The following is a 16,658-nucleotide window of genomic DNA, read 5'->3' on the forward strand; positions in this document are numbered from 1 at the left end:
TACTTACATTTCTTCTTAATTATACTTGGATGCAGGATAGATAATAATTTTCTGTCTTACAAATGCATGCAGCCAATTAGTCTTGTAGATCATGAATACCCAGTGGCCTAACTCATTAAATGGAATTTTCCTTTTCTGTTGTTATGGCAAAAGAGTCTTCAAATAGCTGAATATTGTCTTTCTCTGTGAGCCCAGCCTTGGCCAAGGCTACGAATCCAGTAACTGTGTGAGCAGTTACTGGGTTTACCTGTACTCTTGCAGTATGCCATCTTAGTCTTGTGTGTGTTTATGTATGTATTGTAAATTGGTATAGGATGTTTGGCTTCTCTGCATTTCTGGTACTCAATTTTAATGCCATGGTTTTGATGCTGTGTGACAAATTTAGTCTTCCTGGTTTCCTCCCATTCCTGAGAAATTCTGAGCCCAGGAGCTCTGTCTGTCCCACTGAGACATGGAGACCTGAACTGTTTTTGCTCATGGAAGCAAAGATAAGAAAAACTGGCAATGTGTCTCTGAAGAAACCACTGTTTATATCAAATGATCAAACACAGGTGTTCCTTTCTTCCTCCCTCTGATTTTATTTTTTTTAATTATTTTTTGCATATCATGCTTACCATTCTGTCATCTGAGAGTATGAAGATAACACATGTAGCTTAGACTACCTCACAGGCAGGATTCATAGAGACAGTGAAGACAGAGCGTTATGACCAGAGACAACCAGGGAACCACAAGACAATTGTGAAATGAGTTACAGACCCAGTATTGCTTTGATCAGGTTTTGCTAAGTTATGGTATCGATAAATAATGAATACAAGATGAGGACATGACTTGGTGACTGGCCTTAGTGCTTTTCAGCGGTAGCATGTTTCCCTGAGGGTGCATGTTGCTTGTCTAACATATCATCCTCCTCTTTTTCTTAATATTGTGTGACATCTGAGACTTTGGTCCTGTAGCGCTATAGCAGATACTGGATTGTGATTTTAAAAGCTATGGACTCAAATATTAACAAACAAACAAAAAAAGCCCTTCTCCAGTCAGGGGAAGTGTTCCCTGTAATCTTATTACTGGCATTGTTATCTCCAATGCTTTCTTGGCACATATTTGCAAAACTCCTTTGGGGATTTGAATTAACTTTTCTTGAAAGAAAAACATACCTCACTGTTTAGGGGAATGGCAAATGGTTACACAGAGAGCTGGCTGCTCGCTGTCTCCCCTGCTCTCCAGGGTTTACTTTGGGAATACTCCAGGTACGTGCACAGGGAGGGGAAGGCAAGAGATATTCCATGAAGTCTTTCTTTTTGTCAAGTGGAGAGTTATATATGAGGGCAGGTTGTGTGTACGTATATGCGTATGTACAGTATGTATATGTGTATATATATATACACACACTATAACGTAGATGTGATATTGCTGTTCTTATTTCTTCATGTTCTTTTTTTCTGCCATTGACTGTTAGAGAAAATCCTGATCTTTCACTTTTACTGTTTGTACCTTAAAGAATCAAAACATCTTGCATCTTCTTACTCATTCACATGGCCTTTATGATGGAGGTCCGAAAACTTCTACCTAACAGCTGCCCCTAGGGTGCCATGGAAGTCCTTCAAGGAAAGAGGAGAGTCTTGAATGCAGCTTTGCTTACAGATATTAAAAGTTTGGAGTAAAACGTGAAACCTTTTTGATTCTCAAAATAGCAATAAAAGCAGTGAGTAAATTTAACTTGCTAGACAGTTGTAATTTGCAGAATGCATTTGTCAAATACTTTGGAAATAATCCAGGGCACATTTAGATGTTAAAAAAAATTAAAAATAGTGATGGGCTCAGACTAAAAATATTAGCTAAATGTCTTCCTAGGTTTGTAGAAATTAGGCTATAAATTAGATTACAAATCTCAGGAATGGATAAATTCGGAAGATGTTGTGTGGGGATTCTTGAACTTCAGGGAAAGTCAGATTTTGTTTCATATCTACTTGGCACCTAAATGTGACTGATTTGTCTTGGAGTCTCCCACTTAACTAATTGTAAAACTGGTGCTTCCTTTAAACTGTTTTAGTGCATTTGGAAGTTTGAAGGTATCATTGAAACACTGGGCTTTTTAGCCCAGTATTTAGTTGGTCTTTAATATGCAGTGTCTATGAGTTGTTCAAAACTCTTCTTCACTGAGTCTTTGTAATATGCAGTGTTGACTCAGCTGTCATGGAAATCAGTGTGTTCTCATGAGTACAGCTTAGTGAAATCACCAAGAAGGAATAAAGAGATGCCCTATCACTGTAAAGAATAAGTGTGGCTTTAAAAAAAAAAAGAAAAAAAATTAAGTAGATGAGCTTGATGGCATCTAGAAGTTGTGCAGTGTGCTAGAGTTCCCGCTTTTTCTCAGTTGCTGCTAGTAGTTTTGTTTGTCATAGGGCTGTTGGAAGGGTGGAGGGACAGATGGGATGGGGCAGATGATATTACCCTTTTTGTGATTGATTGCAGAATTTTGTGCTGAAGGGTTGTTTGGTTTTGTTTTTTTCATGGACTCTGTGCATATCTGATATTTTTATTTGTTCTTGTGTTAATAAGTCAAAATCAGTTTATATTTCTGAACTGGAATTTCATGTTAAGCCGTTACAGTACCACAGTTCTAGCCCTCAATTCTGACTTCTAACCCTGTCAGTTTTAGACAGTTTGAATTAGGGCTTTCTCTGCCCCGTCTGCTTGCTGACACAGAATTTCTTCAGAGAATTTGGTTATTTCTGCTAAGACTGTTTTTTTGTAGTTGCAGCTCTCTTCTGAGTCTAATTCATTATTTTTGTTTTCTGAGTCGCCTCTCTGTCTTTTATTTTCCAGGTTGGTGAGAGGCAGAGAGTTCTGGTAACAGAAGAATCCTTTGATTCCAATTACTATGTTGCTCACAATCCTTTCTATGAGCAGGTACAGTTAAATAAACAAAATAACATCTTTCTGTTTTATCTTTGCTTTCTGATAATCTCAGCAACACGGTGTGCCACAGTGGGGGAAAAAAAAGAATGGTAAAGGAATAAGAAACATTTTGCAGGCAACATTCTTCCAGGAACAATTTCCTGATGTGACCATCAAGACTTGTTTATGAGATATGCAGTCATTTTAATTTCTGTGTCTCCAAAGCATTATTTTCTGAATAATTGAATCTTGATAATTTCTATACGTCTTTCAGAAAATCATGCAATCAGGCAATGCAATTTAAAAAAAAAAAAAAAAAAAAATCCAAACAGTAGGAAGGGACAGAAACTCCTTCAGGATTAACACTTCAACCTGATATGTTGTATTTCCTTCTATGTACTTTCTATAAATGAATTCTTTCCACACAGAAACATTATCTGTAAGCTAGGAAGGAAGTACAGCATCTATTTCACAAAATCATTATTTTTGCTCAAAAGCAGATGACTTGCTGAAAACCACCAAAATCAGCTTTTCTGAATCATCATGGTTTCAATCTGGTTTTGCCTTTTGCTTGTCCTTCATTTTCTTGCACTGAGCTGTCTACAGTTTTCTCTCACTACCTTTACTTATTCGGTTGTCTGAACCTGGAGAGGCTGCTGATGGCTGTACTTATATAGTCAATAGTGCTTTCTTCTGGTTCTGAGTTACGTTACAGCATTTATTTATTTATTTTTGCTTAGTTTTGCTTAGTAGTAAGTAACATTGCTGCTCTTGAAATATCTGCTTCTATTAGATATCTGGGTCACTATTTTTTCCTCTTTTTTTTTTTTTTTGAAATCTGTTCTTGTAGTTAATCTCTAACCTCTGTCTGTATCTTACATATTGCTGTTCCTTGCTTTTGTAGCATATCAGTCATATTTGAGGAACATAGTTTTCCATATAGATATTAAAAAGTAATTGCTTGGGGCTTTTTGGTGTTCAGTGCTTATTTTATGGAAGTTTCATTAATTAAAGGAAATCAGTATGTGCAAAAAGAAGATGTTTTATGGGGTGTTTGTACAGCACCTAGTACCACTCCTGATTGGGACTGGTGAAGAATACATGAAATACAAATGGTAACATAGGGAGTAATTTTAAATTTTATTATGGACTGCATACTTTCCATTTTTAAAATGCATGTTTTTCCCTAAAATCTTGTGTGGCATGGTTGACAAGGATAATATCCTACTGTTTGTCCACATAAGTACAAGACTTGGTGCTATTTACTTAACTTTAATAGCAGTGAATTTGATGATAGTAAATTGAAAACCACTCTTGAGTCACTAAATATTGTATTACAGTTTGGAAGGTGGAGCTCAGAGTCCTGGTGTAATGTTCTGTTAACTCAATAGTTATCAAACCTATTCTCTCTTCACTGACCTCATCTATATTAGAAGAGTTTGCTCTTAAAGCCGTATCAATAGAGCTACAGTGACAGACTTCTTGGTAGAACTACAGCTTAAATTTGTGGAGACTTTGGTGATGTTCATTGAACCAAGTAGTCTGAACTGACCAAAGGGTAGTTTGCCAGAGCAACAGTCAAGATGAGAGTTTCTGTTGGTATAGCTTTGTTAGAAATATGGTTGGGGAATTTTTCCTAACTTAGGCTGATCTAAAGGCTTAGATCAGAAAAATGTATGAGTGTACACCAAGCCTGGCTGCTTGGTTGTTTACAATACTGCCCAGATATTTTCATTTAACCTCTTTCTGAAGTAGTAGTCCCCTGCCCATGTCTGTCCCTGAAGTTTTATATTTAGTTGGTGCCATCTCACTGTGGAGATGCCAAGATTTACAGAGGTCACAGCCCAATGGTACTTAGCTGCCCCATTTTCCTTTGATTTAAATTTGCCTGAGATGAATTATGTGGGAAGAACTGTGATCTACTCACATCGTAACATTGTCTCAGCATTAGGATCCTGGCTTTGTGTTTGCCACTTAGTCCCAATTAGTCTCAGCTTACCCATCTCTGAAAGGCAAAGAGCTCTGCTTTTCATGGAAGATGCTTAGGAAGCTCGGCAAAATCATAGGATCTGGAAACTCCTGCAGCCATGCACACCTAGACCCTTCAGAAAAAAAGGGAAGCTACCAATGATAATTTCCTCCAAGTGAGACAACTGATACTTGTAACAAGTGGAAATGGAGAGGCACTGTTTGGCAACACAGTGCTCTCCAAATGTGGTTGGTACAGAGTTTTCCTCTGAAAATTCTCTGCATGTCATCTAAAACTCAAAGCATTTTAAGGCATTTCAGTTTCAGCATCCGAAAAGCAAGATACACCTTTGTGTTCATCTCCTTTGAAAAGGTTGCATTTGTGTGTGAATGAGCTTCAAGTAAATGTGATTAAGTCCCTCTGATTCTTTTTTTCAGTGTTTAATTTGGGAAATGACTCCAGTTTTTTAACTGCTCTCTTTTTAGAGCCTTTTTATGCCACTTGTTCTTCCAGCAAAAATGTTGCTCCTGTATGTTGGGATCTTTCTTTTGTAACACACGTGATTTAGGAACATCTGTTACGTCGTGTCTTTTTTGTGAAGTTCTTATGGAACTGTCTGATATTATGGCATATTCAGGAAAGGGTGGCACTAGTTTCTAACCAAAGAAACACTCATCCATTTTTACAAGCATTCATTGTCAATCATGCCTCTCAGCTTCAAAGGATCTGCACAATCAAAATAAGGCCTGTGCAAACAGAAACTAGGGCATAATTTCTGTCCCGAAGCATTTACAGAATCAAAAACATTTTTTTTAAAAAAGAAGTAACATGGGATAGATGTGAAAATAGGAAGCTTTACAGCAGTCTGTTACAACTGTGTAGTACAAGTGCACTTGGAAACTATTTGAGTCTGGCTTCAAATGTTGCAACTCAGGCCCAACTTTCTCATCAATCAAAAAACACAACTCACTGAATTGGTCTGAGTTGAAAAGAGCTGAGCTAACACTGCAAAGATTTTGAAGAATGCAAGCTGGAGATGTTACTGGTCAAGTGTGTCAGGGGCTATAGTGTATGCTGGTGACTAAATTTTTTAAGTTTTAGGGTTTGCTCTGATGTTTATAAAATAACTGTTTCCTGAGTGGAAGCTGGAGACATTGATGTTCTTTGTGGCATTTACTAACTATGTCTTTATCTTTATTTCAAAGGTTCTTGTACCAAAGGATCCTTTGTTAATGGGTAAAATGGTCGAAGTGAATATTTATGAAGCTGGGAAACATTTCATGAAGGGGCAACCAGTATCAGATGCCAGAGTTTACACTGCATCCATCACTAGACCATTAGCAAAAGGAGAAGTTTCTGGTTTAACAGGGGTGAGTAAAAGACATTTTCTGCTTTACTACACTAGTAAAACAGCAGCTGTTCAAGCATAATGATTCCATGCTATGTATCTGTTATCATTTTATAGTTCCCCTTTTATATATGTATGAAGCTTTAATCTTTCCTGACAGATTGAAATCTGAATTTAAAAGATGTTTTTGCCGATGCTCATAGCTTTACTTTGCTGACTCTAAAGGCAATAATACACTTGTTTCTTGTTCCAGGGTGCAATAGCTTAGTAAAACTGAAAAGATTTAACAGCAGTGATTATATAATTCAATGTATTTTAGTTCTAGTTTAGTGGAAGGATGAATTGGTTTATTTTGCTTTACGAAGCTGTTTTTAAAAAAATGTGTATTGGTTACATGCTGTTAAAACAGGTCAAAATTGGATTCAGAGATTCAAAATTAATCGATGAGTAGAGATAAGGAATATTTACAATATATTTTGGAAAAATGTCAACATCTGATTTAAAGAAAATGAAACTCTCTTAGAAAGAGATCTGATCCTTATTTTACACCTCAGTAGATATGGCTGTTAGCCAAGTATTCTCATACATTTCATGGAGCTCTAGTTGTAAAAACTGATGGAGTGTGAAATGAAAATGTGTATCACATTTCTAAGCATCATTTGATGTCCTTTCTCCTGCACTGTTGTTAGGATCTCCAAAAATATGTAGCAATAATTTAGCACATGGAAGAAGGATAATTGGCAGTTTATCAGCCACCTTGCTGCTATTACAGGAAATTGTTGACAAGTATTAAAGTATATATGCATCCTTGTTAAAGTTCAAAGTAGTCATATTTAAAAGAAACAATCAAGGCGTACCTTATGTGACTAGTGTTAAGCTAAGCTACTTGGTCTCTTGAATAAGCCTGGCTATGGAAACACAGAGCAGCAATAATGCACCTACTATAATGTGTTTGGCAGGTCATGAAACTTACGCACAAACACATTGCTAAACTCTCCTTTGAATACTGTCTGTATGCATGTGTATATTGGCCTGATAAGGGTCCGTAAGAGGGGAAAAAGCAGCCAAAACCCTCAAATTGTCTCATTGGACTGTGTAGCTATTTAAACACAGATGATTTTTTCATCAGAATGTGGGGGTTTTTTTAATAATCTGCTGGAACAGACCCAAGCCTGTCATTAAACTGAGTACGTGCTGCCAGAAGCTTGTAGCATGGGAACAAGCAAGCAGACTGTTGACTGAAATTTTGTATGTTAAAAATGAGAGATGAAATTACTAAAACTGAGGATACTGGTAACTGCCGTAAGAACTTACTGAGATGTATAGACCTGCTCCTGCCCTTTGCCTGTAGGTATGAACAAGTACCTGGAATGCTCAAGTAAATGGCTACAGCAAGCGAATAATAAGGCAAATTGCTTTTCATTACTTTTGTGGCTGCCAGTGCTCCTTCAAGGGAGTGTCTTATTTATGTTTGGTCCACTGGACATGTCAGAAACTTTCACTTTCTGGAAAAAAATTAGATCTCAATACTTCAGTAAATGGGACATCTTTTGTACGTGGGCTACAGCTGAAAGTTTATAATCATGCTTGGCCAATGCATAATCTGTAGAATGTGAACTGAAATTGTTCATGGGAAATTCCTCCTGACAAATCATATGTATGTGGCAAATCAGGAACTTTCTTAAGTTCCCAGGGAGAAAAAATCAGCTTGTCACAAAAGTCACTGTGGGTTTTTGGCTGAGTGGAAAATGCTCTTTAAGTAGTTCTGTATGGTTGGACTGCTGGGAAACATTTCCTGCTAGGTGTGCTCTAGACATGTAATTATAACCTAAGATGCTTATGAGCAAGATAAAAGGGCAACATATGTCATATGACCCTTTATATAGCATGATATGTGTACAGATGGCAGGTTGGGGAAAGAAGGAGGAGGCAACTCAGAACATATGTATTCAGATACTCCCTTAAAAGTAGCCAAAGATCTTGGATCTTCAACAAGCTTCCAAGTGTTTCCACCAGCTTTTCAGAGGGGCAGCATGCAGAACTGAAACCTTGGATAACGTTTTTGTTAAGTCAAGCAATCAAACTGTATAATGCTACCTAACATAGGTTATAAAAGCAAAAAATGGAAACACATGTGGCCCTTTCACTTTCTGCTTCCCACTGTGCTCGCAAATAAGCAAGAATTAGGGCTTGCTTTACATTCCCAAGCTTGAAAGAATGGGTAGCTAGCTGGCTCTTTTAAGAGCAGGTATGTTTCTGTTGACCAACATGGATGTCCCCTGGGCAGAAGCTCTTTTAGGGCAGCAACCAGCATCTTGTAGGTAGCATGCTATCTGAAGTGCCCAGGAAGTTTCTAGTGGACCTCTGGTCTCACACTGTCAGTGATATGACTTCCTCTTAACGAATTTATGTTTGCTGGTTCATGATGAGAGCTAGTTCAGAGAAATACATGAATTTAAATGTAGATAGAGGTGATCTAGATCAAAGGAATTGGATAATGGGCAGTAAAACACATGCTTCACTCCATTCTCATTCAACAAAGCATTTGGTTCTTTCCTAATGACCATGTATATTGCAGGGGCTGCAGTGCACACATTACAGTTCAGCATGTTGCGCAAGTACTATGAAGAAGAGGGATAGATTGCTGAGTCGGGGCTGTAATGTGGTTGTAGACAGTCTGTAGCAGTTAAAAAGATGCTGTTTTTGTAGTCTGTCCTGGGCATCACTTGCTATTATTAACAGTGTTTTCATTAGCTTGCATAGGACACAATGAAAGATGTTTCAAAAGACATCACAGCTGTACTTCTCGGTAATGAGGAATTATCATGGAAAGAGTGAAAGCTTTCAAAAACTGTACAGTTTTTAAGGAAACTAATTATATGGCTTAAAAAAAAAAAAAAAAAAAGGCACCATGATGTGAGGATGTCAAAGCAAGCCACAAACCCATCCTAAGCAAGAAGAAACCTCTGTAGATGCTGTGATGAGGAATACCTCAAAAAGACCAGAGCTTATCTGCAGTTCTGTGCTCTTTCTCATTTACTACATGTCACTCAATAATTTTTTCTGACAAGCTCAGAGGGACCATCACAAGCAACATGGTGTGCCTGAAGGAACAATTGTAGGCTTTTTTTTTCTTTTTTAGCCCTTTTGATGGCATGATTGGGGTGACAAATTCATCCAAAGAAATACAAGAAGCAGGTCACCAACTGGAATCAACAGATTTTGCTGGAAAAGAGGGAATGCAAAATGTCACACAAAGGACAATTTACAGACTCCATAAAGTATTTATGCATTGTATATCTGTGCCAAATAAGGATGAGACAAATATTGATAGAATTAATTCAGGATATTTCTAGCAAATCTTTTTTTTATCATGCTTTTGTCACTTCAGCATTTTGAAATTCAGTAAAGCAATTTAATATGTCTGCCATGTTCTTAAACACTCTGTTAAACTAGTCTTTGAGATTCTGGAGATGAGTTTGCAACACACATTGTACTGAGTACATTGTCACTGGATAATAAACATTTTTGAAAAGTCAGCAGTGCATGGTAACAGTCTGAATGTAATTTAATTTTAAAATAACATTTTAATATTTTAATTTTTATTAATTTTAGCCATGTTTAGGGATCTTGACGGTTTCCCAACAGCATAAAGTATAATACCTAATAAATATATCCTGTTTACAGAAAAATGTTTGCCCAAACCTGATCGCTGAAAAAAGAAAAAATCTGCAAGAATATGATCTCTTGTTAGAAAAGGAAATAGAGTAGGTTATGCTTCTGTAATCCAAAAATAATCTTGTTGTTTACATATGCTCTGTGACTAGAGGAAAAAAATATTGCAAGATGAGAAATACATGAAGAAGAGACCAAAGGACTAGGCAATAAAAATAAAAGGCTGGCTACCTGCCAGAATTGGAATGCGTTGCTGGAATCAAAGCCCTATAAGTCTGAGGGCCTTTGGTGGGAAATTTTAATCGGATGGAAAATTAAGGCAAGAAAAAAAAAATGACAGGCTATTTATATAGTCATTATTATTTTTTGTTCATAATTCCTGTTTCTGTAACGCTTCTGACTGACTTTCTTTTTAAACAAATAGAGGCACATCTTTATTATCTGTTTTCTGTTGGTTTATGTGATAACATTCTTCACGTCTAATGCTTCCCCTGCAAATGACTTCTGCGGCAGTCCCCATTTGCAGTATCTCCTTTTGTGAGTCTGGGATCTTGGTGCACATCTCTATGGCTCCCAGGCCATGGTAATATCCACAGTTGGCCTGTTAAGCTGATAGCTATTCAAATCATTAGGATCTTCTAAGGAAATGAGGAGTGAGCCACTGATTTTGAGTTAGCAAGGAATTGCTTGGTCAGTCTGCTTGTTCTCATTTTTCCCTTCATCCTGCCTTCATTTTTTTGCAGTAGGTTATTGTGGCATTGTAATTCTGGATACTACAGAAGCAGCTTTATGTTTCTGGTCTCCCAGTTAGCTGGAAGTATTTTCTAGTTACATTAGCAGAAGATGACCTCTAAACATTACCCAGCCTTTCTTCTGATGTTAGGAAACAGGAAAGATGCATATATCAAACACGTCTTTATAGCCTGCCAGAAAGAACAATCAACAAAGCATAGCTGGAAGGAAACTCTCTGATCTCAGGTAGAAAGGGTGCTTCACTTGCAGGCAAAATAAAATGGAAAAGGAGGAAGAAAACATCTTCTGCTGGAACAGAAATTAAAGAAATGATAGCAGAATTGAAATCTGTGTATTGAAAACTTCCTTCAAGAACTTGGAAGGAAAAGTGGAAGATGTGCATAAAACTGAAGTAATTATTAAGCACAGTTTTTACATATGCTGGAGTTTCAAAGTGGTGGAAAAGTTGGTTCCTGAACAGGAACTACAGATCAGAGATTTAGGAAAAAAAAGAGAATGAGGAAGCAAATTTTGGATCAAAAATGGCATAGAGGTACAAGGAGAGGAATTTTTCATAAAATTAGAGAAACTATAGAAAGTTTGAGATATGCTAATGAAAGGTTGGCATTTCCAAAGAAGAAATATAAAGTAAAATAAAACAAAACACACCTTTTACCTCTCTTGGAAAGGTATTTTGCAAAGAGATCTTTGCATCAAGAAGGGGCAATTTGAGAAATATGTGGGAAGTTTCTATTTAAGATAAATATACTGACAGAAAAAAAAAAAAAGGAACATCTTCCATGTAAAATAGCTTTCAAGTAATACCTCTTGAAAATATGGTGCACTATTTAGTGCATTCTGTGCTCTTGAATTCTTAGGAACATATATGCCGTTTGTTGGCTCAGTTGCTCTCTCTTCGTTTTTCTCAGAAACAACTGAATTTCATGTGAGGCATGCAAGTAGTTAGTGCTTTTTTATTTATTAATCTGTTTTATTTAATGTGTTACTCCTGTTCCCTGCTGGTTGTAAATAGAGGTCATAAAAGATGGTGTTAAATCCTTAATTAATAATTTTTTCTTATGTTTTCTTGAGTTATTTCACTAAGGTCCCTATAAAGTTAACGTAAGAAAATAAAAATTTCCTTTCTAAGAGTGGAGCTCAATGCCAGCTATTGATGTTTTTTTTAAAGGACCTTCAGAAGTCTCATTTTTCTCGGAGGGGAAAAGAAAAAAAGACAAAAATTTGTAACGTACTGTTCATTAGATGCTGATTTTCATGATCTACGCATATCTGCACGCCATGTGGGCTTTGTCTATCTGGGGATTTGAGTTGATTTAAGTTTTTCTACTTGAAAGCCCAACATTTCTCAGCTTAGAATCTGAAATTCAGGATGGATTCTTTCTTATGGACAGAATAGATTCTTCACTGGATCAGGTCACATGTAGTGGTTGGGGAATTTTGATCAATGCTGGTCTTTAGGAACATGCTTAGCAAATACCTGTGAGAAATGCTTGAGATGTGGGTCATCCACCACCCATCATGGGTCATGGTATGGGCTAGGTGACCTCTTAAGTTTGTTTCCAGCCTTATCTTCTGTAATTATATGAACATTTTAATTTAGCCACTAATCATTTGATGACTAGCAAACTGGAATAAAGGTATTTCATTGACCCAAAACATTTCTCTACACTACATAGAGGGTTAAAATACATAGAGATGATTTAAAGCAGCAAACTGAAGAGCCAGCATAAGGCCTTTGCCAAGTAGTTTTATCCTGAGGCTTTTAATTTAATGGGCATATTGTCTTTCTGTCCATCCCTCTGGCATGGCTGAATTTCAACTCCAGTGATCAAAGCTCAGCTGAAACAACACGTATTACATAGCACCTTTTAAACAAATGTTCTCTTAAGTCCATTTCAGGTGAAAAGATCTGAACTTTAGTTTATTTACTTTTCATTTCCTCAACAGACAGTGTTATTTGGCTGAATGTCACTGTCTAATCACTTTAAATTACATAATTATCTTAATCCTGTTCAGTGCATGCAGCAAATGGAAATAGTAATGACTGGAATGATTCAACTCTAAGTAATTCTGTGGAGAATAAGAGAAGGTTAAACAGAAATGTTCTACCCCTTCTGCCTCCACAAGTAAAACTCCAAGTGCTAAAATAGTTCTGCCATTTTTGTGTATTATTTCTAGTACTTGACCCACTGATGCTGCACTGCGGGATGAGTGGGTGGGTTCTTGCTATCCCTTGGCATAGGGATAAATTGGAAGTGTGTAGCCATGGTAATATTAACTACTTGACACTCCCTGTCATATTTAGGAATTCCTTTTAAAGTATTTTTTCTTTTCAATCAATATTTTAACAAACAGACTCTTTGGAAAGAATCAAAAGGCATTTGGTTTTAGTAAGGCTTTATTATTTAATGTACTATGTTATAAATTCACTAAGTTTTAACTGGCTTTCAAGGGAAAAAAATGCAGCAGCCACACCTTTTCTCTTTTTTTTCTGGTTTTTTGGAGGTTATTAATTTCCAACTTATTGTGCCAGCAAAAGTCATTATAGATTTGACTTTTATACCTCTCCAGTAGAGTTTAATACAAAGGTAGGTGAAGGATATTCAGCCCATGTATACATTGTAGCTTTTCTTGTAGTATTTACTCATCCCTTCTTATTACTACTCTTCAGATAACTAAAAAGCTCACGTAGGCAGTATTGCTCTCTACATTCCTTTCCTCTCTTGCTTTCCGTGCAAGCAAACACACAGTTAGAGTCATAAGATATTTATGTCTTGGATGGATGATTTTTCTGCCTTTCCTCATCTGTTGAAGCTGTAATCACAGTGGTCTTTCTACATGAATACTTAAATGGGACAGCATGAAAAAGGCACATGAAGCTCATGAGCGGAAATAGAGGTTTAGAAGGATGTATAGCTTTCCCTATCTCCAAATGAAAGGTCAGTAGGAGGTTTGATTTTACTCATACAAGGTATTGGAATGTTGAACTTCTACCTCTTAGAAACATATTTGTTGCCAAAACCATTGAAGTAAGAAGGTTCATTAGCTTTGAGATTGTTTTGAAGGCAAATAAAAATTACAGACATGAGATTAAGCTATTTTTTAACTTTAAAATGTTTAAAAAGTGTATCTCATTTAAAAAAAATTAACAAACCATGTAAAAGGCAAGTTAGGGTGTTCTGTATCCTTTAATATTATTACATGTCCTAAAACTTTATTAGATTCTCAGTAAATTAATGGTTCTGTAATAGACTAAAAATCAACCCTTCTGTTCTTGTTGATTCTCTTTATGATAATGAGAATTTACTAAGCTATATATAAATTTTGCAATTTTTTTTTTTTATTCTGAAAAATCTATTAAAACAGTGTTGAACTGACCCAGCAACATTAGGATTAATTGTGAGCTGTAGTAGAATACCAAGATCCATTCATAATCATACTTTCCCACCCAGATTTTGATAATATTTGAATATAGTGATTTACGTTTGTTTTTAATATACTTGTCAGTAACATTAGATTAGAGATTTTTTGTGGTGTCAAATGTAATAAAAAGAGGAAAAGGCTTTTCAGTAGAAGAAAGAAACAATTTTTAAGCTTTTATCAGTATTAAATTATATTTTGTGTATGAAGATGTCTACATATGAAAATTCAAAGCCAAATTTACAGTGGCTATATCTGTAACTGAAATTGAGTTACAGTTGAGTAGTAAGAATAAAGTTTGATTTGGTGGCTTCACTGGAGAAGACATAGCTTAAAATATCCAAATGCCATTCTTCAGTGAAGTGGATGTGAAATTCAGAGCCTTAAGTTTAGTCTACCAAGGACATACTCCTAACTACAGTAGATTATCCAAAGAACTTACTGTGCCCCTGTCGAATATACTAGAATCACAGTATCCTTAAAGGCAGCCCACGGAAAGTTGTAGTATCTAAGCAAGCTTAATAAACTAATGCTTCTTCAAAGGCTGCATACAGTAACTGTTTACACAGGCTGTATTCCATATCAAGTTTAACATTCACTCTAGATCCTTTGTCATGTAATCAGATCAAAGTCTTGATCATGCCATTAGCCATTAAAGCATGTTGTTACGGGTTTATTGGACCAAACAACAGAAATAAACCCTTGCCCTCCTACTACAATCTCTCACCAATCTAAGTTGTTGTTTGGGTTTTTTTAAGGGAATCCTCTCAAACTACAAAGAGAATAATTGCTTGAAAAGTTTGTGTTCTATCACTAAGAAACTTGGCTCATGAAGGTTTTCATGAGACCTGACTGTTAAATTTATGTAACTTTAGGTTCAGTTCTGATTTGTAACAAGTTCCAAAGCAAGCTGTTCCTGTGGGCTTTATCAAAGATCGTTAAGTAAAAGAAACATTTAGAAAAGTAACTAATTATTTAAGCACTTCATTAAAGCTGTTCAAAGACAGTTTTACCTGTGGTTAGTGTACAGTACACTGATCTTGATAACCTCTCTCTGACTTCTTCTCATTTTGTATTTAAATGACTTGAAGGATTCTCCCACCTCTAATTTAGTATGTCGGATGTTTGAACCTTTCCTAAAATTGCAGAAAGATTTTCTACTGACTTATTCCAGTGCTAGGCTAAGTCACTTATACTAGCTAAAATCCAGAAAATACAACTGGGTTTGATGTAATTGTCAGATCCAGCACTGGGAAGGAGGAATATTGCACAGGAAGATCTAGTCAGTATAGCATGAGAGATTGTGGTGGTGGTGATATGATATGGTTAGTGTAGATAGCCCAAACCCCATATACATTCCCAATAAAGTAAAATTAGCTCTCCATCTGTTTTCGTAGCCCGTTAGGTATTACACCTTTCTTTTTCATCAGAACAGATTCCAAAACTTGTTCTTCATTTTCACTGGGGGTTTGCTCCAAGCAGATTCACAGGTGTGCCTTAGAAGCAGTTCATGTTTTGAGGGTCCAGAAGAGTCAGAGGGCTTCAAGCAAAATTTTCCTGTGTTTGAAACACAAGCCCACAGGATGTTAAAATTTCAGAATATTTGCTTTCATTTCTTTTAGTGGATTCAGGACCACAACCCACATTTGGTGTAATAATGAAATTATGATCTTGGGAAAACTAGGACATATTTCTTCCATCCTAGATGCTATAAAAAGCTGAGACTTTGGAATTATGGTGAGGAAGGTATGTACTTCAGTGGTGCTTCACCTTTGAATTGTCGAGGTCACAAGCACCATCCTGAAGCCATTTTTAATTAGGATACACTGGTGTAAAGTCAAAATCAAAGATGAGATACATGGCTATCAAAGCCATCAAGATATGCAAGAAATAATGTGGATTTTTCTCACCCTTTATTGTAGAGAAGGGCTGACAAATCATTTGTAAAATAAAAACATAAATTTAAAAAATGTTCTCTGATAAACATTTCTTAAAAAGAAATCATAGAATCCTAACATAGCTAGGGTTGGAAAGGACCTTAAGATCATCTAGTTCCAACCCCCCTGCCATGGGCAGAGATACCTCGCACTAAACCATGTCGCCCAAGGCTCTGTCCAACCTGGCCTTGAACACTGCCAGGGATGGAGCATTCACAACTTCTTTGGGCAACCCATTCCAGTGCCTCACCACCCTCACTGTAAATAACTTCTTCCTTATATCTAACCTGAACTTCCTCGGTTTGAGTTTGAACCTGTTATCTCTCATCCTTCCACTACAGTCCCTAATGAAGTGCCCCTCCCCAACATCCTTGTAGGCCCCCTTCAGATACTGGAAGGCTGCTATGAGGTCTCCATGCAGCTTCTCTTCTCCAGGCTGAACAGCCCCAACTTTCTCAGCCTGTCTTCATACGGGAGGTGCTCCAGCCCCCTCATCATCCTCGTGGCCCTCGTCTGGACTTGCTCCAACAGCTCCATGTCCTTTTTATGTTGAGGACACCAGAACTGTACACAATACTCCAAGTGAGGTCTCACGAGAGCAGAGTAGAGGGGCAGGATCACCTCCTTCGACCTGCTGGTCATGCTTCTTTTGATGTAG

The 16,658-nt window shown here is 36.8% G+C and overlaps 1 protein-coding gene across 1 annotated transcript in view; it reads left to right on the plus strand.

Moving 5' to 3' along the window:
• The window catches only part of CDKAL1 (CDK5 regulatory subunit associated protein 1 like 1), a 395,417-nt gene that overhangs the window by 361,831 nt on the left and 16,928 nt on the right, over positions 1-16,658 (plus strand). Inside the window, exons 14-15 of the mRNA XM_030489990.1 lie at positions 2,827-2,910; positions 6,073-6,237. Coding sequence (XP_030345850.1) covers positions 2,827-2,910; positions 6,073-6,237 — 249 coding nt within the window. The remainder of the gene's footprint in view (positions 1-2,826; positions 2,911-6,072; positions 6,238-16,658) is intronic.

The sequence above is a fragment of the Strigops habroptila genome, chromosome 1, assembly GCF_004027225.2.
Source record: "Strigops habroptila isolate Jane chromosome 1, bStrHab1.2.pri, whole genome shotgun sequence".
In the NCBI taxonomy this organism is placed as follows: Eukaryota; Metazoa; Chordata; class Aves; order Psittaciformes; family Psittacidae; genus Strigops; species Strigops habroptila.